A 27,640-nucleotide genomic window follows, 5' to 3' on the forward strand; every position below is an offset into this window, starting at 1 on the left:
CCTACTAGGCTCAAAGGCCCAAATATAATACCAGCACTAGGCCTACTGGATTTAACCCGGATATAATACCAGCACGAAGCCTGCGGGATTTAACCCGGTTATATTACCAGCACGAAGCCTGCGGGATTTTAAGCCCGGATATCATATTTCGATAAACAATTCACCTGTTCTTTCCCACTTTCATAACTTATACTTCAATCATATATAACTGAAACACATATCTATGAACAAAGATTTTCATCCTTTCAACCACATAGGGTTTAATTGCACATTGGAACACATATCTTAGTACATCAGTTAATAGTATCAAATTCGACTAGATATGCTAGTCACATACGGCTCATAACTTTAATTTAATGTTCATTCAACACAAAGAACATATGTATATTTTCACTGGAGCATCATCTCAATACAATACATCTTGCTCACTGATTCGCACGCAACCATTCAAATTAGCAATTATAAGATGGTTCCGCACATAGTCCATCCTTATCGATAATTTACGATGGTTTTACCCTTACTCACATATATGACATAAGCATTTTCACCTATGCTTCTCAATTCACATTCATGATTCAATTCCAATCGATTTAACATGCATAAGTACATATCGCATACCTGACCAACTTAATGTATTGAACGAAATCGATTGTCGATTTAACACAAGGTCTCATAGTTGAACATAAACATGAAACCATTTCTTATATGTTCGATTCACATCAATCATCAAATTCATTTAATTCACATGTACTTAATTAGGTTGTTCGTACCTGAGTAATTTACTTTACGGAACGAATCCACATATCGTATTAGCCCATAGTCTTATAGCACCACACTTTTAATAGTTTACCGGCAATTTGCCAGCTAGGTAATAACCTGATTTCATCACCGGCCATAAGCCTGCTAGACCTTTAAGTCCGATGTCATTTCACCGGCATTACGCCTGCTAGGTTTGAAACCCGGATGTATATTATAATGCAAAACTTATATCATCGATCACTAACAGTTACCTCATCGAAGTTCACATTTAATCACTTTACCAAGCCACATTTGGCTACCACAAAGGACTCATAATAATAATTTTATACACATCATGGTTTCCTTTAGATATTTAATAATCACAAATTGTAATATCTCTACCAGCACATATACGGCATAGTTTATTCATTGTAACACTCATTTAGTGCATCAAATTTCTAAATCTAATTCAACTCAAGCATAATAGCCATAATCGGCTTTAGCCTTAAATCATTACATATTCGGCACATTAACTAAATAAAATTTACATTCTCTTTGCCATATTAATTTAACTCTTAGGCATATAAAAAGGAATCAAGCTTAAACACTTAAGAACTTACCTCGAATGTTGCCGAACGATTACAACGGCTATTCGATTACTTTCTCTTTTTTCCTATCCGAATTTGCCCCTCTATGCTCTTGAGCTTAAATTCAACAATTTTAAACTTAGTCATTATTCGACTATTTAAGCATCACTTTCAAAATATAATATACATGACTTCCACACCTACAGATCATAGTAAGCTTATAAGAAATCAATAAGCAACTCATCAACAAATTTTTTTGTCAATGTTTACCACATAATCAAAATTTTACTGTAAGCTGTCTTCCTGAGCAACAGTCACTAAATCATTTATAACTGGAGCTACAAAACCCCAAATCAATTTCCGTTAATTCTCCCTGAAAATAGACTCATATATCTTCTATCCATAAAATTTTCAGAATTTTTGGTTTTTCCAATCAATACCAGATTTTTATTAAAGTTTCCCCTATTTCACTGTTTGACTAATCTGACCACTCTTCACTACGAATCAAACTTCTCATTGTACAGAATTCAAAATATGTTCTCGTTTATTTCATTTGAAACTAGACTCATTAAGGAGTCTAAGCATATAAATTTCATATTATTAAAATTTTTGTACAATTTATAATGATTTTATAAAAATAGAATAGAGGATCTAGAAGTCATTTTGACCCTGTCCCACATCACTTCAAATATCTCATTATCGGTAATTTTTTTGCTTACACGGTTTCTTTTATAAGAAAATAAACTCATTAAGATTTAATTATATAATTTATTCAGCTTCTAACTCAACTCCCACAATTTATGGTGATTTTCCAAATTCATGTTACTGCTGCTGTCCTAAGCAGATTTATTACCAATTCGTTCTTTCACACATTCTTTGCATGCTTGTTATTTAAACATGCATATCACCAATCAATCATCACATATTTATAATTTCACTTAAGTATAATCTCTATTTCATCATTTTAAAACATTCAACATCAAAATTTCTTTGCATTTCATACTATAGCCGAATGTATAGCTCATTAAAAAGAAATTTATTCATGTTCCCTTTCGGCCATAGTACACACATCATGTTAGCCAATTTTCCCACTTAGCATCTAATGCACATATATGCTCATTTGTTTGGCTCAACTTCACCTATCTACCATTATTCATCAAAAGAACATGAAACAACAACCATTCTCTTTAACATCTTCCATAGCCGAATACTCATATCACCACTAACTTCAAAATTTTGGCATGGGCTAAGTAAGGGACTTGGTATCTAGCTTAAACTATGCTAAAATTTCAAAAACTAACATGCATTTCTTACCTTAATTCTAACTCAAAGGTGATCAAATGGCTGAGCTTTTTCCTTTCTTCCTCTCTTAGTTTCGACTATCAAGAACAAAGATGGACAAGCTTTTTTCCCTTTCATCCTTTTGTTAACTTATTTATTCTTATTTTATGATAACAAAGCCATTAAATTGATAGTGCTAAATTTAAAATGCACATTCTATTCATTTCCATCATGATGGCCGGCCACTACACATAAAATGGGAGGTTTGACATGTAACTCCTCCTATTTTGCTCTACAAATTATTTGGCCACTACAAATTAGCCTATAGCATTTTCAGAAATTTTCACATAAGTCCTATTTCATAATTTCACTCACAATTGACAAAATCAAAGCATGAAATTTTCACACATGCACTTTCACGTGTAATAATCACAGAATATAACATTTAATTATTTTTGTGACTTAATTTTGTGGTCTCGAAACCACTTTCCGACTAGGGTCATTTTAGGGCTATCACAGGTTCAATTTCTTTTTTAAGCACATTTTTTATTTTTTATTTTCAAAATTTTTTATTTTTAATTTATCTTTTTAATTAATAAATTTTTTATTTATAAAATAAAATAATTATTGTAAATATTATTTTTTAGTAAATATAATTTTTATACGTGTAATATTTATTTTTCAATCCATATCATGGGTGTGGTAAATTTTAAAATTATATATTTTTATATGTTTATTTGAAATATTTTACATATAAACATAATGATATTTGAAATATTAATTAAAATATTTCACATACAAAAATATTTAAAATATTATACTCATAATGTAAATGAAAAAATAATGATAGTTGAAATATTTTACATATAAAAATAATAATGATATTTTAAATAATTATTTCATTTTATAATATTAGAAATCACAATACCCACAATATAGGTGGAGAAAATAAATATTTGACATATAAATATTATATATAAAAAATACACATAAAAGAATATTGTATATAATGTAACAACCCAATTTTTTGGTGGTGTCAGAAACAGTGGTTTTCAGGCCATCAAATCCAGCGAGTAAGCTCGTAAAATATTTACAAGTCAAATATGACTTTAAAAAGGTTTTTGATTTGGTAATTTATATTTTATAACAATTTATTAGGTTCAAGTGGTAAGGCCTTAAGGTCAAGTGATTTTAAAAAGTGAGGTATCGGGACCTTGTTTCTATAAACCGAGTCGTAAAATTTTTTATAAATATTTATGGAGTGTCATTAAGTGGTATTAAAGTTTCGTTTTAAAATTTTAACGTTTCGATAGTTAATTAATTAAAAAGGACTAAATTGTAAAAGATGTAAAATTTAGCCACTATTTAATTTGAGTGATTAAATAGTTTATTGAATAAGGAAAATGGACTTATTTGGAAATTAGACCATTTTTAAAAATAATTGACAAATGTGGACATTAAATGGATGAATTTTAATATTATAAGAAATGTTAAATTAGTAATTTAATAATTAAAAGAAAAGTAAAACAAATAAAACTTGTCATCATTTTCTTTAACCTTTGTTTTTCCACCAAAATTGTTAAAGGAGTCATAGCTAGGGCTTAGTATTCGGCCAACTTTGGTTTGATGATCTGGTAAGTAAATTTTGCCCGTTTCTTTTAATTTTTATGTTTTTGAAATAGTTATAACTAGGTCCAGCTAACTCGTACATTCGTTTCTGATTCTGTTAAAAATTTTTGAAGTTTCCATTGATAAATATTAGATTTTTTTTATGAAAAATATGGATTTGGAGCTTTGATTGTGTTTTGTGATGATTTTGTAAAGTGATTTTTGTTAAATATTGATTTTAGGATTAAATTATGAAAATATCAAAATATTAGGGTTTGATAGTGAATTTTAAGTTTATTAGGGGCTGTATGAGGGCCTATAATATTTGGATAGATTATTGATTTGAGAAAATTAGTTAATTTGATAGATTAACTAATTAAGAGATTGAATTGCAAAAATTGTAAAAATTAGGGGTAATTGCATAAATTCAAAAAATAAAAGGGTATTAATTGTAAAATAGATTGGAAATGAAATATATGCTAATAAATGAGTGATTTTGTATTTTAGATCAAGATCCCGTATATGTGATTGTAGAATGTGTAATGACTGTAACACACGTGGGAGCAGATAAACGGTCTAATAAAAAATTAATTACTTATTTATTATTAATATATTTACAGCCCTTTTTAATAATTAATAAGGCTTATGAATTAATAATCCATTCTATAAATGATCTATTTATCTTATAAAGTTAGTTTTGAATAAGGAGATCATATTGTTGTATATAATTTATTTACAATGTTATTCTAATTTATATATATTTTTTCTAATAATATCATTTAAAATAATGTTTTTGTTTTCTTTTTTACTTGTTTTTAAACAGTTTAATGAGTGATATTATTGCAATATAAATTATGGAGTTTAAAATTTGCTTTGGGTATGTAATAATTTTAAAATTTGTGATAAATATTTTCTTTATTGATAGATTAATCACTGGACTCACTTCAATAAATACATTGAAAAACTAAAAAATATATAAACATTTGTACTTAATCGTAGGAGCCCATGAGATGCACTTCCCATTCATTCCACACCAATTTTAGATGGGTATCTTTAAAATATCAAAATCAAACAAACTTCATTTCTCTATAAATATATAGAAAAAAATTAATGAACAAATATATATATATATATAAAGAACAATTGCTGTCAAAATTAATGGTATAATACTTTCCTTTCCTCCTATCCACTAAAATTTTAAAAAGTTTAACATAAATAAAAAATAAAAAAAAAGTTAATTGCACGGAATATCCTCAAGTTATGACCTTCATTTTAAATTAATTTTAAAATTTTAAAATGTCATATCAACAAGGCCCATTCGTCACTAAAATTGTTAATTTAATCTTAACGAAACATTACATTTTATGTGACATAATTTATTAATTTAAAATAAAAATTAAAAAAATAAATATTGTAGAAATAGATATTGAAAAATTCTTGCTTTTGAGGTTTTCAAAACTTTTACATGGACTATCATTCACTCTCTTTTCTTTTTTTTTTCGGTTTTACTTTGATTTTAGTTTTAAATTTTAAAATTTATGTAGCAATATTTTAATTTTTCTAAAAAATATTTTAAATTATGTCACATAAGATTTTGCATGTCATTTAATGATTAAATTAATTTAATGATTAAATTAACGGTTTCAATAATATAAGGACTTGACTAATATAATATCGATAGTTTAGGATATAATTAGAATATTTTTGAAGTTTGAAAATCAATTAGGAATAGAAGTTATAGTTTGGGAATGTATTGTAGAATTAACTTAAAAGAAAAAGTGGTTTGAGTAATTAGAAAATGGGAAAACTAGGACTTTTTTTTATCAAAATAACCCAAATAATTTAATTAAGTATCAAAATGACCCACTTTTTCAATTAAACACGAAAATGACCTTAAATCTACAGTAAAAGTTGGTGGAGCCAAATTATATGGCGCCACCAACTTGCCACGTCAGCAAGGAGCATAAAAAAATTAATTGTTTGGTGGAGCCATGTGGAATGACGCCACCTATATAAATACAAGGGAAATATTGCAATTTCTAGAAAAATAAGGGACTTCAAAACAATTTTTTATTTTTTAGTGGAGCCAATTTTTCTAAAAATTGCAATATTTCCCTTGTATTTATACAGGTGGCGCTATTCTACATGGCTCTACCAAAAAATTAACTTTTTTATACTCCCTTCTGATGTGACAAGTTAGTGGCGCCATATAATTTGGCTCCACCAACTTTTACTGTAGATTTAAGGTCATTTTCGTGTTTAATTAAAAAAGTGAGTCATTTTGATACTTAATTAAATTATTTATGTTATTTTGATAAAAAAAAGCCGAAAACTGGATAATTAGTGACAAAGCCCTTTAAATCCTAGAAAGGTTGTAGGGCCGAAAAAGTGGAGTAAGGGCTTTGAGCACAGCCCATTAGCATAATGGGCTTTGAGCCGATAAATATTAGTCCAATAAAATTAGGGTCATTTACTAAATCATATTTAGAAGTGTAATTCAGTAAAAATAATACTGATTACATAAGAAATTTTTGCTGTAAAATTTTGATTAATTTTCAACATATCAAAATAAACTTCTTGGTTAACTTGATTAATTTATTTCTAACTGTTATGGTTGTTGGAAATATTAATAGAGTGATTGAGGATGAAAATATCAAAATCATTAAATTAACCTACAACAAAAAGTATCGATATTTTTTCTACGAATATCGATACTATTAGCATTTAATGTCTAATGCAGTGACCCTTAAAATTAGTTTACAACGATACTTGGTAAAATGTATCGATACTTTTTGTAATTAATTGAAAACAGAATGTCAAATTGGTATCGATTTTAGAATGGGTATCAATATTAGGTCAAAAAGTATCAATACTTTTTTTTGGAGCAATATTGACTTGTTTTAAAACAATTTTAACTTGATTTTATCATTTTGCTAATTTTATTCAACTTTAACTTTGATTCAAAAATATTTTAATTTATTATATCAAAACATATTATCAAATAAAACTAAATATAACATAGAGGAACCAAATTATGTATAATATTAAAGAATAGATATTAAATTTTAATTTTAAACAAAGTAGAGAAACCATGACGTAAAACAATCCATGTATAACACATTCACTTGTCTTTTGATTTATTAAAAAAGTCTGATATTTTTTTTATAAAAAAAATTTATTGTTAATTTAATTTAATTGTAAAATGAACTGGGGATAGCAAGTTACTAAAAATAATAGATTTTGCTTTAGAAATGATAAAAAAATATGTTTAAATGAAATTTATTAATATTTTATTTTTTATATTAATTACATATATTTATTATTTATAAAATTTTAAGGAAAAAAAAACGAGAAATTCAAACGAGAATCCTACATTATCTTAAAAAAAAAAAAAGGTGGGGGGGGGTGTGAGATTGCTTAAATCAAAACCTATTGAAACACAAGTATTAGAATTTGAAAAATTCAATTCCGGATAACAGCAATGTGAAGGAGATTCTAATTTTGGTGGTTGAGAAAACATGATTTCAAACCTAAAGTGATGTATGTTCCATGGTCGTTTCGGGGCAAGAACACAGAACAAAACTTTGATTCTTCAAAATTGGGTTGTTCTGTTCCTCACAAAGCAAAATGATGGTATTATGGTGCATTATGACCACTCCCTTTCACCAAAAATTATGCACGTGGATTTGTATGTGGCTGCCGCAGAAATAACAAAACAATTGACCGGAATGTTTAAAAACCAGACTAGCAGAGTGGTCGCCAAGGAAAGCTGCCCAGGCGGTGTGGTGGAACTTGGAAGCCATCACCCTTTTCTAATTTCAAATCTCGCAGCCAAAGTCTTGTCTGTTGGAAAAACTGGCCTCTCAATACTTATTGCAACAACTGTGTAATGCTCATCCTGTAGGGGAAGGGTCCATCCCGCTACTGTTTGTTGTCACTACCGAATTTTATATGAATGTTAAATTAGATTCCCGTGGGCTAAAAATTGAAGAGATTTGACAAATTTAAAGAAAAATTAGAGATCAGGGCTGATTTTGAAATATATAAAGAAATAGACTGATTTTGGAGAAAGAAAACGAAAACGCCCTTATTGAACGCATTGCAATGAAAACACATTTTATTGGGCGTATTTTCTAACTTTTTTGACATATTAACTATTTTGGTTAGATGGTTAAATGTTACTAGTATTGTTTTTGACTCACCTCTCCTACTCACATTTATATTTTTTATTTCATGTTATTTTAAATTTTTTTGTTTTTCTTAATTAATATTTTTATCACATTAGCTCTGTTGGGAGATAGTTAAATAATAGTATTTCATGCACAGCCGTGTGTCCCTTGTATCTTTTAAGAATGTAAGTCAATATGCTCACACAGCCTAGCACACGGGCGTGTGACTTGGCCGTGTGATCCAAGTCAATATACTAACACGGGCACGGACACGGGCTAAGACACGGCTGTGTGTCCCTATTTCGAATGCCCACACGGCCTAAGACACAGGTGTGTCTCTTGACCGTGTAAGTCACACGGCCGTGTTGAAAATATTAAATGTTTTCGAAATTTTTTTTGAGTTTCTGATTTAGTCCCAATTTGTTTCTAATGAGTATTTTGAGCCTCGAGGGCTCATATAAGAGACAATATATGCATAATTTTTATTAGTTTTTGACATGAATGCTATATGCTATGAAATGTTTTCATTTTCTGTCTGTTTGATTTATAACTCTGGTAATGCTCTGTAACCTTGTTCCAGCAACGGATTCAGGCTAGGGGTGTTACACGTTTTTCGAATGGAAAAATCTCGATAAGGTAATTTATTTAATGAATTTGAAAAACATGTTATTTATTTTTGTATTGATTTGAATACGCATGTATTTATCGATTGAAGCTGTGAATGATAGGGAGTTGTCATGGATGTTTTATTATTATTATTTGATTTATTATAGTTAGTTTGGTAAGATTTTTGTTTATCTTGTTGAACTTACTAAGCTTCATTAAACTTGCTTGTGTTGTTTAATGTCATTGTAGATTTTCGAAAGGTTGGACAATCGGATTGGCACTCAAGTCACACTATCCAATTTATCTATGTAGTTTTTGAAACGTTAAATTTAAATTTTATAGCATGTATAGGCTCTTATACTATTTTGGTTAATGTTCGGCTTATGTAAATGTTATGAATGATATTTTGTGCAAAAAACCAATTTGCAAAGGGTATGAGAATGAGGTATAATTGTTATGCTACTATGTGTGGCTTATATATTTGATTGTTGTGGTTGTGGTAACTTTGTTAAGTATTTTGATTTGGTATTGCTTGAATGTGTATTTTGAGATTAAATTGTATATAATTGTGGTATGAATAAGGGTACATTGGTTAGACACATATTAGGTTGGTTTTGATGTATTTTTTATCCGATTAATTTCATTTTGATTTTGTATTTTGGTTAGTATTTGAATTTCTTAAGGTCCAAGTAATTTGATTATGTTTGTATTAATGTATGATTTGAATGATTTACTATTTTGTTGTCTGTAATACTTCGTAACCCTGTTCTGATGACGGATACGGGTTAGGGTGTTACAGATTGACTATTCTGTTGTCTTGTAATACTCCGTAACCTTGTTCCAGCGACGGATACGAGTTAGATGTGTTACATATAAATAATTGATATATACGTAAAAAATTAGTTAATGTTTTAAAAAAATAAAATATATTTAACATAATGATACATATAAAAAATATATTTTTATTATATAATCATTAATTTATATAAATAAAAGAGGTATAAATTAAAAAACTCGAAAAAATATATTTATTGATTAAAACACTAATTAAAAAACTTGAAACAACATTAAATTAAAAAAAATACAAATGTGCTTAAAAGAGGAATTGGACTTGGGACTCAAGGATAAAGATGAAACTACTATTACTTAACCATCTAACTAGAAGAGCTAATATAATAGAAATATTAATTAAAAAAATAAAAAAAGCTTAAAATATCATGAAATAAAAAATATAAATGTGAGTAAAAGAGGAATTGAACCCAAAACTCAAAATAAAAACAACTAATATTTAACCATCTAACCAAATTAGTTTATGTATTAAGAAAGTCAGAAAACACACCCTATACGACACGTTTTCATCTGACGTGACAGTGAAAATACGTCCTAAAGGGCACGCTTTTAGCCACATCAACAAAAAATGCATCCAATATGATGCATTTTCGTCTTTTCTCTCTAAAATCGACATATTTCTTTAAATATCCCAGAAAACGACACAAATCCCTAATTTTTCTTTCTTCTTAATGGAAATCTTTTTTTAAAGTTAATCAAGTAAAAAAAATCAATTCAAAAGCACAATCTAAAAAAACGTGAGCTCAAATTTATTTTTATCTAATTCGAGTTGAATTTGAAAATATCCGAATATGGAAATATCATGTTGGAACATTTTTAAAATATTTATAATGTTCCAAAAGTTACAAATAAAATGTTACAAGTGACATAAAAGTTATATCACTTGATTATTGATCAAGACACTATTCACTGTGATAAAGTATGTCTATAAAAAATTATATTGCTTGATTATTAACAAATTATCATAATTATTCAAATAGATCTCTATGAAGATAAGAATGAAAACTCCTATAAATATGAGTCAAAGTTCATTTGTTTGGTTAAAAAATAATAGAAACTTTTGTTTCTTTTAATTCCCCTCCATATTCTATTATTCTTAGATTATTCTATAAAGAATTTCTACAATAATTCTTTATATAATTTGATATTCTTGTTATGCTTCGCTCAATGCTCAATGAATTTTTCCCGTGAGTGCAAAACATAGACAGTTATTGGGCTTCATTATATCGTTAAGGTTCATTTGTCAGTAACTTTTTTACACACTAAAATATAGGTAGGTAAAATTAAAACTTTAAAGAAAGTGACATTGATATATGTCTTGAAATCTTCGTTAATTTCTCATGAATTTATTTTATCCCCACACACTAACATACCAAAATTTGAAAAACTCATATTTGCCTAAACTTGAAAAGACTTAAACTCGATTTGATCCAAAACCTGAGACCATAGATGTTTTTATCCAATTTGATCCAAACTTGAAAAAACTTAAACTCATGATCCAACAAAAATAAATCCAAACCTCAAAATGACCCTATACTAAACCTAAATTTAATAATAAATTTAAATTTATTTAACATATTATAAAAATAATGAAATTTAATACTAAAAATTTTACTTGATGACTTAAAATAGACATGTGATAAATTCCCATTAAGGAAATAGAAATTATACGTGTCAACCTACTAGAATTCCCCTATTAAATTCATGTTTGGTGTTGAATTTGGATTTTTTTAGTTAAGATTTTTCAGATTATTTCAAATATTTTAAGATTAATTTTTTTTTTCAAAGTTTAAACCTTTTCAGGTTCAAATATTTTCAAGTTGAAATCAAATTAAGTGTGAAGAAGTATGGCCTTGAGTTTTCAGGTCCGATCTCACATTGCTTATGTCTACATTTGGCGATTTCATTAGTTAATTGGTCATTGAAAAATAGCAAACTTAAAATTACTCAGCTCTACCATTTACCAAGATTAATTATACTCTCTTTTAAAAATATTAATTGTTAGTACATATAAATAAATAAATATTTATGTGATGCATAAGACATTCTTTTAATTATACTTGAACTCGAACTTGTTCTTATCCAATTGAATTAAATTTGAAAACATCCCAATTTAAAAAAACTCAAACCTCCTTAAGCTTGAAAAGACTAAAATCCGATCTGATACAAAACCTGAGACTATAGATATTTTTACCCAATTTGGTCCAAACTTAAAAAGACTTAAACTCGAAATGATTTAACTACAAAAAAACTTCAACTCAAAAAAAAATCCTAGCTAAAGAACTCCAAATCTAAAATGACTTGATTTTTAAACAAATTTTAATTTATTTAACATGTTATAAAAACAATGAAATCTAATACTAAAAATATTACTTGATAACTAGAAAATATACATGTTAAAAGAAAAATATATATATATACATGTTAGAGAACGGGATTGAGAATTTTTTTTTTCCTATCTATAATATTTTTCCATTTTCTTAAACAATTCCATTATAGTTTACTATATGTTCGGATCATATCTACTCTTTTTAATACAATGTCTAAAATTATTTATAGTCTCTTTCAAATTCATAAATAAAAAAATAATGCGCTTTAATGTAATTGAACTCATATCCTTTTACATTCATTCACAATAATCAACACTAGACTTGTAAGGAAGTTGTTGAGGCAAATGCCAGGCATACTTGATCATCTATTTCCACAGTTTAGGTCATACTAATCAACATGTTAATAGTGTAAGCAAGTTGTATAAATTAATTCATTAAAATGGTATTGTGTAATTGGAACTCCTTTAGTCAAATCTACTTTAATTCACATTATGTATTTTTTTTTTCTATTATTTTCTTTCTAGAAATACAAAATTAGGTTCAGTTTGGACTTCCCAATTATATTAGTCCAGTTTACTGGTTTGTGCTATGGCTGTCAATGCTGACAATGCATGCAATTAAAACTAGGCCTAATGATACATGGGTGCATGTAACTAGATTTTTCCTTAATTTTCTAGATATTGAGTTATTATTTTTCCAAATCAAGGCTTTTCACTCGTCATAGTCAGTTTATCTGAAACTTAATTTAGACCCGAAATTTGCACGACCTCTTTAAATAACTTCATTCATAACTGTAACACATTACCTTTGTTGAAAAGTTGGAACATTGAACATACATAACCTTCAAGGACTGACTATAGTTTCAACTTTGAACTTTGAACCAAAAATTATACCATTTTCTCTTTTGTTTTCTAAAGGAGCTAAAAAAAAATTTCCAGAAATGTGTACTTTTTTAAAAAAATTAAACAGCCCTCTCAAATTTTTTTATTAGTTCTCGTACTTTGCGTAAATAGTGGATTTACTCCCTCTATCTTAATTCGATCATTTTTAGTACTTGCAATTTCACGGTTTTAAAATTCTAATCCTAATTAATTGATAACTGTTAAATTAATTAAGTTTTACTATTTTCAAAATCTAATGTGATAAACATATAATCATATGTATTGTAATGTCAACTTTATATTTTTCACAAATTACTCAAAAAAGCCAGTTAATTAATTTAATGTTTGTTTGATTGTGTTGATACAAGAATTTTGAAATTCGAAAAATATAGAGACTAAGAATGTATGTTCATGACTAATAGCATAATTTAACCAAACAAATTTAATTGCTATTGTTTGGGTCAAAATTTGAAAAGTATAGGGACTAAAATTAATAAAATTAAAGTAGATGAATTAAACCAACAATTTATCCATAGTACAGGGACTAATAGTATAATTTAACCCTCATTCAAAGGTGTAAAACTGGTGTGGACCTAATAACATCCCCACGAGCTTCCATTAAATTTCCAGTCAATGTTCCACCACATTATCAAATTGTAAAAAATAGTATGTGCATATTGTAGTTTTGTAAATGAACATGATGAATGGCACGATTTCAGACCGACGTAGCAGATTTGTGCAAGGAAACTAGATTTTTCCAGGAAATTGAAAATATATCATTTGCATGTGGAAGAGAGAAGGGTATGATATAACTACTACGTCTACGTACGTACTAAATAACAATTATATTCAAAAAAATTGGTTGTGCTTCGTTTAATTTTTTAGATAAAATGCAGGAATTCAAGAACAAATTGATTATAATTAGCAAATTGGGGTTTGGTATTGATAGGCAAAACCTTAATTACTATAATAATGAGATTCTCAGGTCTCTATTCAAACATATTTGTAATAATAAATAAGTCTTTATTTGACTCTTCAAAAGTGATTTTTTTTTAATGGAAAACAAGGTTATTTAATTAGGAAGATAGGTTTTCACATCTTATGAAGAAAAAGTACTATTTGTCCCATTCAGGTGGTGATCACTAAAGATTAATGCTTTTTTTCTTGGGTTATATAGTTATGTTTGGGTTATATAGTTATGTTAAAAGGGTGATTTTAGATTTTTTTTTTTTAGAGTAGAGATTAAAATGTAAACTTTTTTTTTTATTTTTTTATAGTAAATAAAGTTATATAAATTAAGGGAGAAATATATAAAGAGAACCCTTGACTGTTATAATTAATAATTGAAAAATATATAGCTTATAATTATTAAATTAAATGAAACTATGAACAAAATAGAAATGTAGAGTATGATTTGAAAATGCCAAGAAATTTAAAGTTGTATCAGTTACTTAAAACTATGAAATCAGTTGGCGAAAGTTCCCTTCTCCAACGAATCAATTTCGCATTAACAAGTGTTATCATATTTTATTAAGCAAGGAAATATTGGTCTTCCCTTCCCTTTCCCCGTCTATGCCAAAACTCTTACTTCAATTCACGTGCCTTTGACAATGACCTCTCTTCGTTTCATGCAGGCTATAAATTAACATTCAACTTCTCACCTTTCTTCACCCACAAGCCCTTCCCTTGATTTCTATCAAAGATTTTCTCCCAAAGCTTCTATGGCTGAGAATCACTATGAAAACCCTCCTCTTACCATCTCCAAGATTGGTATCATTGGAGCTGGTGTTAGCGGCATCGCAGCTGCAAAACAGCTATATCACCATAACCCTGTTGTTTTCGAGGCCTCGGATTCAATAGGTGGGGTGTGGAGAACCTGTGCTTATAATTCCACTAAGCTGCAATCGGCTCCTAAGGATTACGAGTTTTCGGATTTCCCGTGGCCTAACAGAGACGATCCCAGTTTTCCTACTCATGTTGAGATAGTTGATTACTTGGAATCATATGCTAAGCACTTTGATGTGTTGAAGTTCGTCAAGTTCAATTCAAAGGTGATGGAGCTACGTTTTGTTGGGCAACAAGGAACGACCGAGCTTGGCGGAAATGGTGGGGCGTTTGGGAGTCCATTACCAGGCCACCCTGTTTGGCAGATTGCAGTGCAAACTAATGGTTCACAAAACCTACAGGTTTGTTGCTTGTATAATATCTTATATCATCTATGCTTTACGTAAATCATTAGCTAATACAACCAGCTAAAAACGGTTTATTTTTGTTATCTTCTTGGCCCTTAATTACTTTCAGTGGTATGCCTTTGAGTTTGTGGTTGTTTGCATTGGAAAATATGGGGATATACCCAAAATTCCAAGTTTCCCACACAACAAAGGTCCTGAGATGTTCCAAGGCGAGGTCCTTCATTCCATTGATTACTGCAAACTGGACAAGGATGCTGCTTCTCAACTGCTGAAAGGAAAAAAAGTTGCAGTCATTGGCTACAAAAAATCAGCCATTGATCTAGCTGTAGAATGTGCAGAAGCAAACCAAGGTGATTAATTCTCTCTATTATATTTGTATACTAATCGCACCAAATTAAAATTATTGAAAAGTAATTTACAGTTTCAAATATTCTTTAAGCATATGGTGCATTTCTTCACCTAGATAGTCACTATAACCAAGTCATATGATGAACTACTTATTTAATTTGTTAGAGAGCCCAAAAAGAACCCTTATCTGTTCATTTTATTTAATAGCCATATATTTTTGGCAAGAGTGATGATTTTTTTATATCTATAAATCTTATACACGTCAATCTCTCTCTCTCTCTCTCTCTCTCTATATATATATATATATATATAAATAGGTTTGTGCATGAGGCATGCTCTTATTCTTAGTGGGAAATGATTTGCCTACAGAATGGTATTTGCGGTTGTTGTATCTGATAAATTTAGGGTTTGTGAAGAAAGATAAAAAGGTGTAGAATTTGCCGTAGTGTGATACATGGGGTTGGTAGGGAGGGAACATGATTTTCCCACAATAGGAAGGTCGAGTTTTGCATGGATTTGTGTTTTTGGGTTAAAACTGAAAGGTCAAAACACACTACCAACCAAAAGCATCTCATCACGTAGGGTTGGACTTCTAGGCTTTTCCACTTTTTTGACTAATAACGTTTTCAACGTTTCTGAATCATATACCATTAGAATTCCAACATGGGGAATTTTAGACTTGTTCAAGTTATTTTTTCGTTCTGCCAAATATGTAAATCTAAAACAAAACAAAATAAAAACATGTTTTCAAAATACTCTGAGCCCCCGAAAAATTAAATTGGAAAAAGTTAGGGTATAATTAATGGAAACAAATCCTTTGATTTTTTTTAATTAACCACGGTGTTAACTTTTACTCCAAATGATGATTTAAAGGGCCTGAAGGGCAGCCATGTACCATGGTAGTAAGGACACTTCACTGGACTGTTCCACATTATTCAGTGTGGGGTTTGCCCTTCTTCTTGTTCTATTCTACAAGAGCTTCTCAGTTCCTCCATGAAAAACCCAACCAAAGCTTTCTCAGGACCATGCTTTGCTACCTTTTGTCTCCCCTGGTGAGTCAACCTTTCTTAACTTAAAAACCCTTTAAAAGACAATACATTATGTATATATATACACATCTATAAGCTGATATAATATGGTGTTTTGTTGGCAGAGGCGAGGGGTTTCGAAATTCATCGAGTCTTACTTGCTCTGGAAACTTCCATTACGGAAATATGGTTTGAAACCAGACCACCCATTTGAAGAAGATTATGCATCTTGTCAGATGGCCATCATGCCAGAAAATTTCTTCACCGAGGCTGATAAAGGAAACATTGTTTTCAAAAGATCATCCAACTGGTGGTTCTGGAAAGAAGGAATTGAGTTTGATGACAATACTAAAATGAAGGCCGATGTTGTGATCCTTGCAACTGGTTATGATGGAAAGAAGAAACTCAAAACTATCTTACCAGACCCTTTCCGTAGTTTAATCGAATATCATCCTTCAGGAATCATGCCCTTGTATAGGTATAAACATAATTTAAAAGAGCTTAGTTTGAGGGTTTGGTGTGAGGTTTTTGGGACTAATGAATGTTTAATTCCTGTTCTGACAGAGGTACAATCCACCCACTGATACCCAACATAGCTTTTGTGGGTTATATCGAAAGTGTCGCAAACCTTCACACATCAGAGCTGCGTAGCATGTGGCTTGCTCGATACGTGGACGAGAAGTTTAAGCTCCCGAGTGCTGAAAACATGCTCGAACAGATATATAAGGAGATGGAGGTGTCGAGGAGAATAACCAGGTTTTACAAGAGGCACTGCATTTCCACGTTTAGCATCAACCACGGGGATGATATCTGTGAAGAAACGGGGTGGAATTCTTGGAGGAAAAGAAGCTGGTTCGCAGAAGCTTTTAGCCCTTATGGCAGTCAGGATTATCGCCTCAAAAACTAATAATTCATCATAATACTCAATTCTTTTTTAAATTTGCATCTCAAAAAATAAGTGAAGAAAAAGTAGAAGTGATCATCAATTCATCGTAAAGTGTCATTCAATTTCAATGTCCTGTGTTTTTTTATATAATTTGTAAATGGGAAAAAAAGGAATAAGTGAAATAAATATGTTCTTAACATGCAGAGGAGACTCAAACCTGTTGCAATATATTATGTATATGTGTATATATTTATATATTAAGTCCAAAAGTCAATCATAAGGCAACCAACCAGACAAACGTTTTAAGAGAAAAGTTCAGAAAGGTTCAGAAATAAATGAGGCCATAGAAACTATGATATCATTTGATGTATAAAATCAATGTCACAGGGATTATTAGGAATTTAATAAGATAAAATTAATGCCAAAACAAAGACTTTCAGTATGGTATAGATGCTTGCTGATCCAATATGATAGGGAAGCTACAAAACTGGATGACCGGATTCTGTACGCTCATTTAAACAGGGTTAGGCGTTGTATATTTGTCTAATGTGGTTTTGCAACATACCCATCAACTGCGAAGTTTCGAGTGGCAGCAGGGATTGCTAAACGAATTCCATCAAGTTCAGGCCTTGCAATAATTTGGCATCCCAGTCGAGACCTGACATGTTAAATCCATTTAGATCAAATTAAAGAGAGAAAAAAAAAAAAAACTTAGCCGGTCCATGACAGACAAAACTCACGTTTCTGTAAGCCCAAACGCTAGGTCCAACATGTCATTCTCCTCATCACTTGGCTCTTCTAATTTATTATAGTGCTCCATATCCTAGCAAAAGAGGTCAATATTAATTACCCATGAATCAATCAACAGCATGTTTGGTAACACATTGTCCTTAGCATACCATCACTATGACGTGGCATGTTGAACAGGCAAGTGAACCCTCACAAGCTCCTGCAGTATAACATACAAGTAGACATTAATTTTAGAAGAAAAAGAATAAGGAAATGTGTTAATTTGTATAATAAAAGAATAAGGAGATTTTAAAATCACATTATGTTCTTCACGTGAACAAAATATGCTTCAAGACAAACATCATTTTAAAAGGAATTCAGTAAAAGAATTAGTCCAAGGAATGCTGCAAAATTAATGGATTAACAATATATCATAAGCCTTGCCTTCGAGCTCTATATCATTTTGATGAGCTGCTTCTAGCATAGACGTTCCAATAGGCACTTGAATGGGGATTTCTTCTCCATCCTTTGAAACAAATGTGACAGATATCCTGACAAATCATATAATCCAATGTGAATAAAAAATGAAAAAAAAAATCAGTTTCAGATTAAATGCATGGAGAACCATTTAAGTGTTTAAAGAACAATGTTGAGGGGCTCTCAAACTCCATGCTTCCGTTGTCAGTGAATGAATTGCTATCTGAATCTCTCACCAACTCAAGTTTATGATACTGATTGTGCAGAGATAGACAATAGACCAGAAAAAGCAGCAACAAAATCCACAACTGATTAAAGACATATGCATGCTTAGACAAAAGTCCATCCATTGAGGGGTTCAGGTTCTCTGGATGCTACCCTACCCCCTATCAGCTGAGGCATTAATCCACCACCAAGGTTCAAGTTTGCTTTAAAGTATGTATAAAAATGTCTAAATATTATCAAGTCTTGACAAGCAAATGCTTTTCCTAAGTAGTCTCAGCATAGAATTAACTTAAACTGGATTGAAGTTATATAATCATCTCTCCAAGAAGTAGAAAATCAAAATAGGTTTTCTTGGCTATTCTTATATTTGCATGTGTGTATATATATAAGAGAGTTGAAGATTTATACAATCTAAAAATAATTCATCAATGTAATAAGATTCGCATTGAAAATGATTCACAACTTCATCCAACAGTCATAAGCACCATGCTAATACAGTTTTATATAAAGAACTTACGTTTCTTTCTGTTCATCCCCTCCCCTAGAAGTATTGTTGGAACCCAAGGTTGAAAAATCATGATGCTTTTGAAATATGGCACCCTGGAAGAAGGCTCTAGTTTCTGGTAGTAATTCAACCTGTCCAAAAACATTGAAGAAAAGAGAAAAAGATCGAGGGAAAAGTTCACTAATAATTCGCTGAAAATGAAATCCTGCTTTTACAGATAAAATAGCTAAAAATGAAATCAGTTTCTCATCCAATTCTGTAAATTGCTATACGGACTATTTGTCTATCAGTCTTCAATTTTTATACCAATACCAACCACAGATATATTCCGGCAAGTATTATCACCTTCAACTTATTACTACCTGGATTTCTTCTGTAGATATGAGAAGGGAACATTCTTTTCAGATAGCTAATCTAAAAAACATAATCATTCGTAGACATGAACAACAAATACATCTTCAAGACTGTCTACAGAAGAATCGGCTTAATTAGAACATAGCATAATCATGTCATTAGCTCATTGCCTAGTGTAATCAACACATTTCCCCTAATTTTAATAGGATTGTCCACTACTAGGTTAACAATAACATAACTATCTCCACCATTCAAGATAACTAACAGGAAGATGCATGTCATAAACACTAGATTAAGTTCAACATCGTCAATAACAACGAATATAAGGGTTAACTACAACCCAATGTCTTAGGCTGCTCTTTCAGTGACTCAAAATATATTAGATATGCATGTCAAACTATATTTTTAACATTTTGAAATATACGAAAATAATACCCACTGACCGGAGATCGCTGGCATTGTCCGCAATGCCCTTGTCTAAATCTTGTTCTTGACATACATCTATATCCACCTATCAAAAAGACTGAAATTAGGAGTCAAGTATATGAAAAATCATTACATAAATCATGCATTGGTATAACCCACAAAACATACCACCCTGATTACAAAGCAAAATGGTCAGATTAGAAACTACAAGGGCGTATCAAATTTTTCTATATTAATAATGCCAATTTCCATAAAACTGAACAATAATAAAAAAAACCCAAATTGGAAATAGTAGCAAACCTCTCGACAGCTCATTGACGATCCGAAATCCAACTCTAGAGAGCCTTGAAGTTAACATAATTTAATGTAGTAAAAGAGCGCCCTGTTTAAAGGAGAAAACTAAATATGCTTAGAAACTTAAATAAAAAAAATCAAAACCTTTTAACTCGCATATCGCATATCGAAAAGTACTATCTTGTGAAGCGAATTAATCAATAAAGCTTAACTGGGCATTCAGCTAAGACGCTGGTTATGCATATAGATATAACTCAAACCTCCAGAAAGCGGAAATAACGACAGAAATTAACTGAGAAGTGAACTTTAGAAGAAATATATGTACCTTTCTGCAACGAGATGAAAGAGAGGGAATTAAAACCGGGGTTGGGTCCAATGGAAGTAGTGTTTAGACTTCACTAGGAGCGCTTCGACTGGGTTTGAAGCGTTCCGAGACAAAGGGCCGCCATCGGCGACGACGTACCTTTTGAATAATAATAATAATAATATGCGCCGCAAAGAGAGACGAGTATTCGAGGATGACAGTAAGGTAGAAAGAAGAGAGATCCAGACCACACTTGTCGAGAGGCAAAACTAAACGACGCTGTGATGGAGAGAAGAGAATCTTTACAGTTCACGCTAAAAAATAAAAAATGAAAAAAATAACGAAATGGAGATGCGGGGGATCGAACCCCGTGCCTCTCGCATGCAAAGCGAGCGCTCTACCATTTGAGCTACATCCCCGCTCCTTTTCTCAAAAATTCCTTAAATCTTTATTGTTTTTCTTTTTAAATTGAGTACAACACCTATTAAAGTTGAGTCAAGTGCAACGTCATGCTTCAGTTTATTGAATCTCACAATTTTGTTCATAAAATTACTTTTTTGGGTTCAAAGAGAAGTTTTAGTTCATAATTGACGCTGAAGTAATGATTCTTCTTTAAGATCATTACATCTTACTCCATTTCAACAAATATCTTCTATTTTCAACCCTACATAATTAATAACTCTAGAATTACTTGTCACAATTTACACTAGTTTATACTATATTGTTCATAAAAACGTATTGTTGATATGAAATTACAATAAGAAAGAAAGATAAGGAGAAGATCAAGGTAGTGCAACGGAGATCAATTCATCTAAAGAGATCAAGAGCCGGGATAAGGATAAAAGAATAAATTGATTAAGAAGATAATTGCTCAAAGTAATTTTAAGATGCCAAAAGATAAATCCCTTCTTCATTGTTCCTCGGGATATTTATAGGGAAGGTCCTCTTGTTCATTGATGTGACATGATCGGATAAACATTTAACCCAACTAAATGTGTAAAGGATAATATTCATGGACATATATCATTGGACCTTATAAATGCGATGTCATTGTACTTAAATGGACTATTTATTATATCATGGGATGTTTACATTATGAGAGTGTTCATACTTAGAGTGGGTGGTGATTCCCTTTAGGAAGAACTAACAGTCTTATCCAAAGGTGTTGGGAGCGGGTGGCCTGCCGAGTTATTACTTTAAATGGAGTCAACATGGAGGTCAACAATGTATTTGGTACAGACATGTGCTCGAGTAGTGGAAGGGTATATATTTAGAGTTAAAATATATTATAAGTTCATATACTTTTTTACAAATTTAGAATTTACTCCCTATGCTTTTATTTTCAGGAATTCAATCCATTTACTTTTCAAATTTCATAATTCAAGTATTGTTGTTAACACTGTTTTTTTTGTTAAAATTTTTACACGACTTTTTTAAATAAAAAATACTCATATGGTGTAGCTATGTGACTAAAAAAATATTGTAATAAGCTTGAATTTAAAAAAAAATGATTTTAACTGTGTCAAGAGTTAAACTTAAATTTTAAAATTTAAAAGGTAAATAATTAAATTTTTAAAAATAAAAATATTAAATTCTATATTTATTTAAGACTAAGGTTATATTTGATAAACTGAAAAATTAATGATTGAATTTAAGTTGTAAATTTTGTTTAGTAAATTATTTTAAATTAAGTATTAAATATAATTAGATTTTTTTGATAAATAATAATATAATATTAAATAAAATAAAAAAAACAATTGAATTTATTATTTATTAAGTCTATCTAATTCTGCTCTAAAACTATAACAGACTAAAGATGAGGTATATCGCAAATTTCGCTATAATTACGATATCTGTTTTCATTTCAGATAACTCGATTCTGTTGTTTATTTTACTAATGACTAAAAACAGTTCATACCTACCTCCGACACAGTCGCGTAACCCAAAGAAATTTTGGACCAGACAAATCAATGAAACAACGAATTTACTAGTAATAATCAGATCTCAAAAATTAAAAAAAAAAAAAAGAAAAAACAACAACAACAACAACTTTTGAAATTTCTGTAACCAATACATATTTATTCTTTTTTGGGGATCCCTGTTTGATGTTGGAATCATTTCCCATTTCTCTCACTGCACAAACTTTGCTTCACCATACCAAATTCCCTCCTTCGCAATGGCTTCCCTTCTTTAGGCTCTCTGCTTTTCCTCCCCCTATTTTCAGGTAACAACCCTTTCTCTCTTTTTTTGTTGGTTTTCTTTTACTCCTTTTTTTATCTAATAAAATCTGGGTTGGGTTTGAGTTGACAAGGAAGATAAGAATTTATGTGCAAATTAAAGGTTAAATTTGCATGCAGTATCTGATATTAGGGGAATTGTTTTTCTTTATATCATAATTTTCACGTCATGAATATGAAAACCCTGCTTTCTTTTTAAAAGGGAATTGATTCAGTTGATCATTGGTTTCCTCTCACAATCACCCTCGAAGAGTCAACAATGGATCATGGCAACAAGTCGACGGGAATCAAGCAGATCGTTAGACTCAAAGGGATGCTTCAAAAATGGCAAACTGCGACATTTAGGTCTCGACCAAATTCCCACAACTCACAACGAAACCATGGCCACGGGGATGTGTCGGGATCAATCAACAAAGTTCAAACAGAAAAAAGGTATTGCGATTCCGACGAGGATGGATGCTACAGCCCTGAACCAGCACCTGATGTTCCAAAAGGATATTTCGCAGTGTATGTAGGGCCTGAGCTTCGAAGGTTCATCATCCCCACCAGCTACCTTAGCCACCCAGTTTTCAAAATACTGCTCCAACAAGCTGAGGAGGAATTCGGATATGATCACAATGGTGCCCTTACTCTCCCTTGTGAGATTGAGACCTTCAAATATCTCCTCAAATACATAGATCAAAACCAACCTAAGAGTCACAACGTTGGAGGAGGAAGCCCTGTTTCTGAACATGTCCTAATTTGTTTTTAGCATTATTAAACCATTTTTAAACTTATTTACCAATATCTCTCTCTCTCTCTCTCTCTCTCTCCCTCCCCCCCCCCCAACCTCCACACATATATATCACATATATGCTCATGGGACAAGTTCATATTGCTTTATCTTCATTAACAGTCTTAAACTTATTTCCTACTATCAGAAGTTCTATATCATTGAATTTTATGTAATGTTGTTATTTATCCGGTGTCGGGTTTTTTCCTCCTATGGAGTATGTATTTTAATTTACCCCTTTCCTTACAAATTTGTAATATTCTTTGTAAAAGGCCAACCATGCATGGTTTTCCTCCATGTGAAATTCTATTCTCCCATGAAGAGAAATTGAAATTTCTGTGATAATTTATTGAGGTTGTTAATTCCATATTCAAAGGGTGGATTTTTTTATTATTTTTTTTGTGGTTGTGGTTTTGTTCGCTTGATTTAGAATCCAATCTAAAGCGAATTAACTCATACTAGTTTTATGTCACATGGGTGAAAAAAATAAAAAAAATAAAATATATTTTCTAATTAGTTTTTCTTAAAGTTGATGATTACTGATAAAAATAGATGATACAGAAAAAAAAATTTAAACAATCAGTCAAAGTGCCATTAACACCTGAAAAAATTGCTTTCAAAGAGAAAAAAGAAAATGGAAGAAATGCAATAAGGAAAATTTAATAAAACAAAACTTATTGTTGACAAAATAAAAATAAAAATAAAAACAAGTGGGTACTTGGATTTTTTAATACAAAATGTGGGTACTTGTTGAAGTTGGGGGAGTGGTGGTTTTTATTGTGTGAATAATTATTTTTAAGTTTTATTTTGTTAAATAAAATTTATTAAATTATTTTATATCTATTTTTATTTTTATTTTCAGAACTTAGTTTTTATCGGCTAAATTTGTTTATTATACTTTATTGGGCTTGACACTTTTCGAGTACCCGATTTCTATTCAAGAAATTTTACAGTCTAGTAGAATTTTCGCTTGATTTTTTTTTTTTTTTGCTTAATGCTTATTTCTACTGAAAAAATATTAATATAAATATGAGATCAAGTTTTAAGATAAGCACAGGATACTAATACGGTTTTGATTTGGGTATATTCAATTTTTTATCAATGTTTTGAATTTTTTTTTTGAAAGTACCATTATTTAAAAGATTATATCGGATGGAGAAAATTTTAGTATATATTATCCCACTGTAAAATAGTTTCCTCATATTAATAGACATTGTCAGAAAAGAAAAAGGAAGACCAAACATAAAAGATGCGGAGGCCCAAGTTTGTGTGTACTGTACTTTTCAAGCATTATTAATGTGTTTGAGGTAAAGATTTCTTCCTTTTGGCTATGTTTCATATACAGATTGCGATTCACATCTCTTTTCTGTTTCGGATCAAATCATTGAATCCATATATAAAAATAAAACACATTTTCTGTAAATATTATGAAAAAAAAATGAACATTAATCTCTCATATATGTTACATAAGTAAAAATGAGAATGAACAGCGATGCTCTACAATATTATCATTACATAATATACAACTCCGGTACCATGGGAATGACCGGACGGGAAATGTTTCGTTTTTTGGTCTGCACGAGCCGTCAACATGCGTAAAACTCCACTAGTTCTTCCAAGGACTCAGCCTGAGGATCAGCATTTTCGAGCATCCAAAGCAAGTGTTCGAACAAGACAACCTCGCACGACACGTTGATGACGGCGTCGTTTTCGCCCGACGACCATTCCGCGAGTTCACGGAACAAAGGGCTTTTGATAATGTCGGAGCTAATAACGTATCGCCTCCGAGATTTTCCAACGTAGACGGGGTGGAGATTTGCCGACGATGAATCCTTGTCGATATCCGAAGCCGACGCCGCTACTGAGCTCGACGTAGGGCGGATTTGCTTGTTGTTGAATGAGTTTAGCTTCTTGAGAACTGACTTAAGCTTCGTTAGCTTGTCGCGGCCTTTCGCCATTGTCTTTGTTTTTTTTTCTTCTTTGGAAGGCTTAATGGATTTTCAAAGAGCTTTAGATAGCTAAGGGGAAGAAGGCTCGTTTATTTATAAAAAGAGTTGAAGAAGGGTGAAATTGTAAATTGCTTAAATGCAGCTAGATCTATTGGGCCCACGTGTGGGGTCCGGTAATTGTGGGAAGATAGTGGGCCGCACTTCTTTGACGTATGGCGTTGAGCGTTCTTTAATAATCCTCTCTTCCTTAATTATCTATCTACCTATAAAATAATCATCCACCTCTTTATATTAAGAGTGATATTAGATTATTTATGACATTTGAAAATGAGTAAATTAAGAATTATATGTTTGATTAAAGATCAAAATAGTCTTTTTTTGATTTCATTCGTTTCCATTATTAAAAACTAGTATGGTTAGCATGATAATCAAAAAGTTATATGTAGTATGTCACATATATCTTATTTTGACATTCTGAGATACATGAATTAATTTTTAACAGAATAATTAGTTTGTTCTTTGATCTAATACATATGGATTAATTTGCTTATTTTTTTAAGTAGAAGAGTTCAAATGCAATTCAACCCTTGGTACAAACACCTCCATAATATTTTTATTATTTAAAGGCTCCTTCAAGTCCCAACTTAAGTAGTTACCGAAAATATCATAACTAAAGCTACATTTTATCATTAAATATATTTATTACAATTTTTTTCATTCATATAATAAGCTTTTTGTATAATTTAATATCATTTTGTTCGGATCAAAATATGTTACCCAAATATATTTCTCTTTATTTGATTTTCTTTTGAGTATTTAAATTATATGATTCTAAAAATAAAGAAGTTAAATTAAATATAATAATTCAGATGAATGAAGGCTAAACTTTTCTTTAACCTAAATAAACAATGCATGTAAATCAAATGTCAATAACAAAGATAGGGATCCGGGAAGAATTTTTATATATACATCATAAAATGCCATGAATCTCTTGGTTTCAGAGCTTTTGCTCGTCAACCTCACATGCAAAGGCCATGACGAGAGTTGTTGTTTTCATTACTTGAGCATGTGATTTCATTTCTCAATAAAAACTTGTTTTTATTTATTTTAATGGAACTAAAGCAAAAGATTCGAAAATAGTGTAACAAATTAAGGTGTTAAGAATGCACCTTTCACAAAAGTTAAAAGATTTTCTTTTGAATATGATTGCAAATGGAAAAGATTGAAAACTTAATAAGAATTTATTAATATCAGATGTCTCTTTAAAACAAAACCCATAAGAATGATCAGCATATACACTATGAAAATGATTAAGAATAAAGATGGGAGAAAGGAAGAACATGAATATGAAAATAGCAAATGAGGTTTCGGGGAACAATATTTAATAATGAGGGGATTAACAAAATTTAGGGTTTCAATCAAGAAAATCCGTCCATAAAGACAATTTGCGGCGAATGAACAAGGGCATGTGAGGGACACATGGAATCAAATTAATGTCCCAAAATATTGTGAACCACTAACTTAATAAATGAGCCTCAATCACACCCGACCATACTCTCCTCATGTGGATTCTTACCATAAAATTAGTAACCCGTGAAAATACGAGTCTACTAACATTTTTAAGATTTCATAGATAATCTGTTATTGTTTATAAATTACTTTGTAATATATTACTGTGTATTATGAAGACCGATCCGATTATTGTAAAAAGAAAAACCTGGTTTACGTTATTTTATTAGAAATATTTTTTTAAGAAATTTCAAAAAGTAAAACCCTTTTTGGATTCAAAAAGGTATAAATTGTAATAGTACATTTCTAGTGGAATCGCTTTTGATTGGTGGAGGCATTAATAGTAGTTTGGTGAA

General features: G+C 30.5%; 4 protein-coding genes and 1 non-coding gene across 5 annotated transcripts; 2 read left to right on the forward strand and 3 right to left on the reverse strand.

The window, feature by feature from the left end:
• The first annotated feature begins 14,740 nt into the window (after positions 1-14,740).
• On the forward strand, positions 14,741-17,706 carry LOC107958828 (probable flavin-containing monooxygenase 1). The gene is made up of 5 exons (XM_016894721.2): positions 14,741-15,235; positions 15,351-15,591; positions 16,463-16,641; positions 16,743-17,095; positions 17,182-17,706. Exons 1-5 carry the CDS (start codon positions 14,771-14,773, stop codon positions 17,522-17,524), a joined length of 1,581 nt encoding a protein of 526 aa, XP_016750210.1. The 5' UTR covers positions 14,741-14,770; the 3' UTR covers positions 17,525-17,706.
• Positions 17,707-17,831: 125 nt separating this feature from the next.
• On the reverse strand, positions 17,832-21,211 carry LOC107958829 (2Fe-2S ferredoxin). Its single transcript, XM_016894722.2, has 8 exons — positions 20,839-21,211; positions 20,520-20,601; positions 20,237-20,304; positions 19,452-19,570; positions 18,677-18,783; positions 18,403-18,452; positions 18,244-18,326; positions 17,832-18,161 (listed from the first exon to the last, which is right to left on the reverse strand). Exons 2-8 carry the CDS (start codon positions 20,575-20,577, stop codon positions 18,047-18,049), a joined length of 600 nt encoding a protein of 199 aa, XP_016750211.1. The 5' UTR covers positions 20,578-20,601; positions 20,839-21,211; the 3' UTR covers positions 17,832-18,046.
• Positions 21,164-21,236, reverse strand: TRNAA-UGC (transfer RNA alanine (anticodon UGC)). The gene has a single exon. It is a non-coding gene; the product is annotated as a tRNA-Ala (tRNA).
• A 1,609-nt stretch (positions 21,237-22,845) lies between these two features.
• Positions 22,846-24,195, forward strand: LOC107961356 (auxin-responsive protein SAUR32). Its single transcript, XM_016897511.2, has 2 exons — positions 22,846-23,041; positions 23,257-24,195. Exon 2 carries the CDS (start codon positions 23,314-23,316, stop codon positions 23,803-23,805), a length of 492 nt encoding a protein of 163 aa, XP_016753000.1. The 5' UTR covers positions 22,846-23,041; positions 23,257-23,313; the 3' UTR covers positions 23,806-24,195.
• Positions 24,196-25,223: 1,028 nt separating this feature from the next.
• On the reverse strand, positions 25,224-25,822 carry LOC107961355 (auxin-responsive protein SAUR76). Its single transcript, XM_016897509.2, has one exon. It carries the CDS (start codon positions 25,782-25,784, stop codon positions 25,413-25,415), a length of 372 nt encoding a protein of 123 aa, XP_016752998.1. The 5' UTR covers positions 25,785-25,822; the 3' UTR covers positions 25,224-25,412.
• Between the last annotated feature and the right edge of the window lie 1,818 nt (positions 25,823-27,640).

Source organism: Gossypium hirsutum, chromosome A05, assembly GCF_007990345.1.
Source record: "Gossypium hirsutum isolate 1008001.06 chromosome A05, Gossypium_hirsutum_v2.1, whole genome shotgun sequence".
Classification (NCBI taxonomy): Eukaryota; Viridiplantae; Streptophyta; class Magnoliopsida; order Malvales; family Malvaceae; genus Gossypium; species Gossypium hirsutum.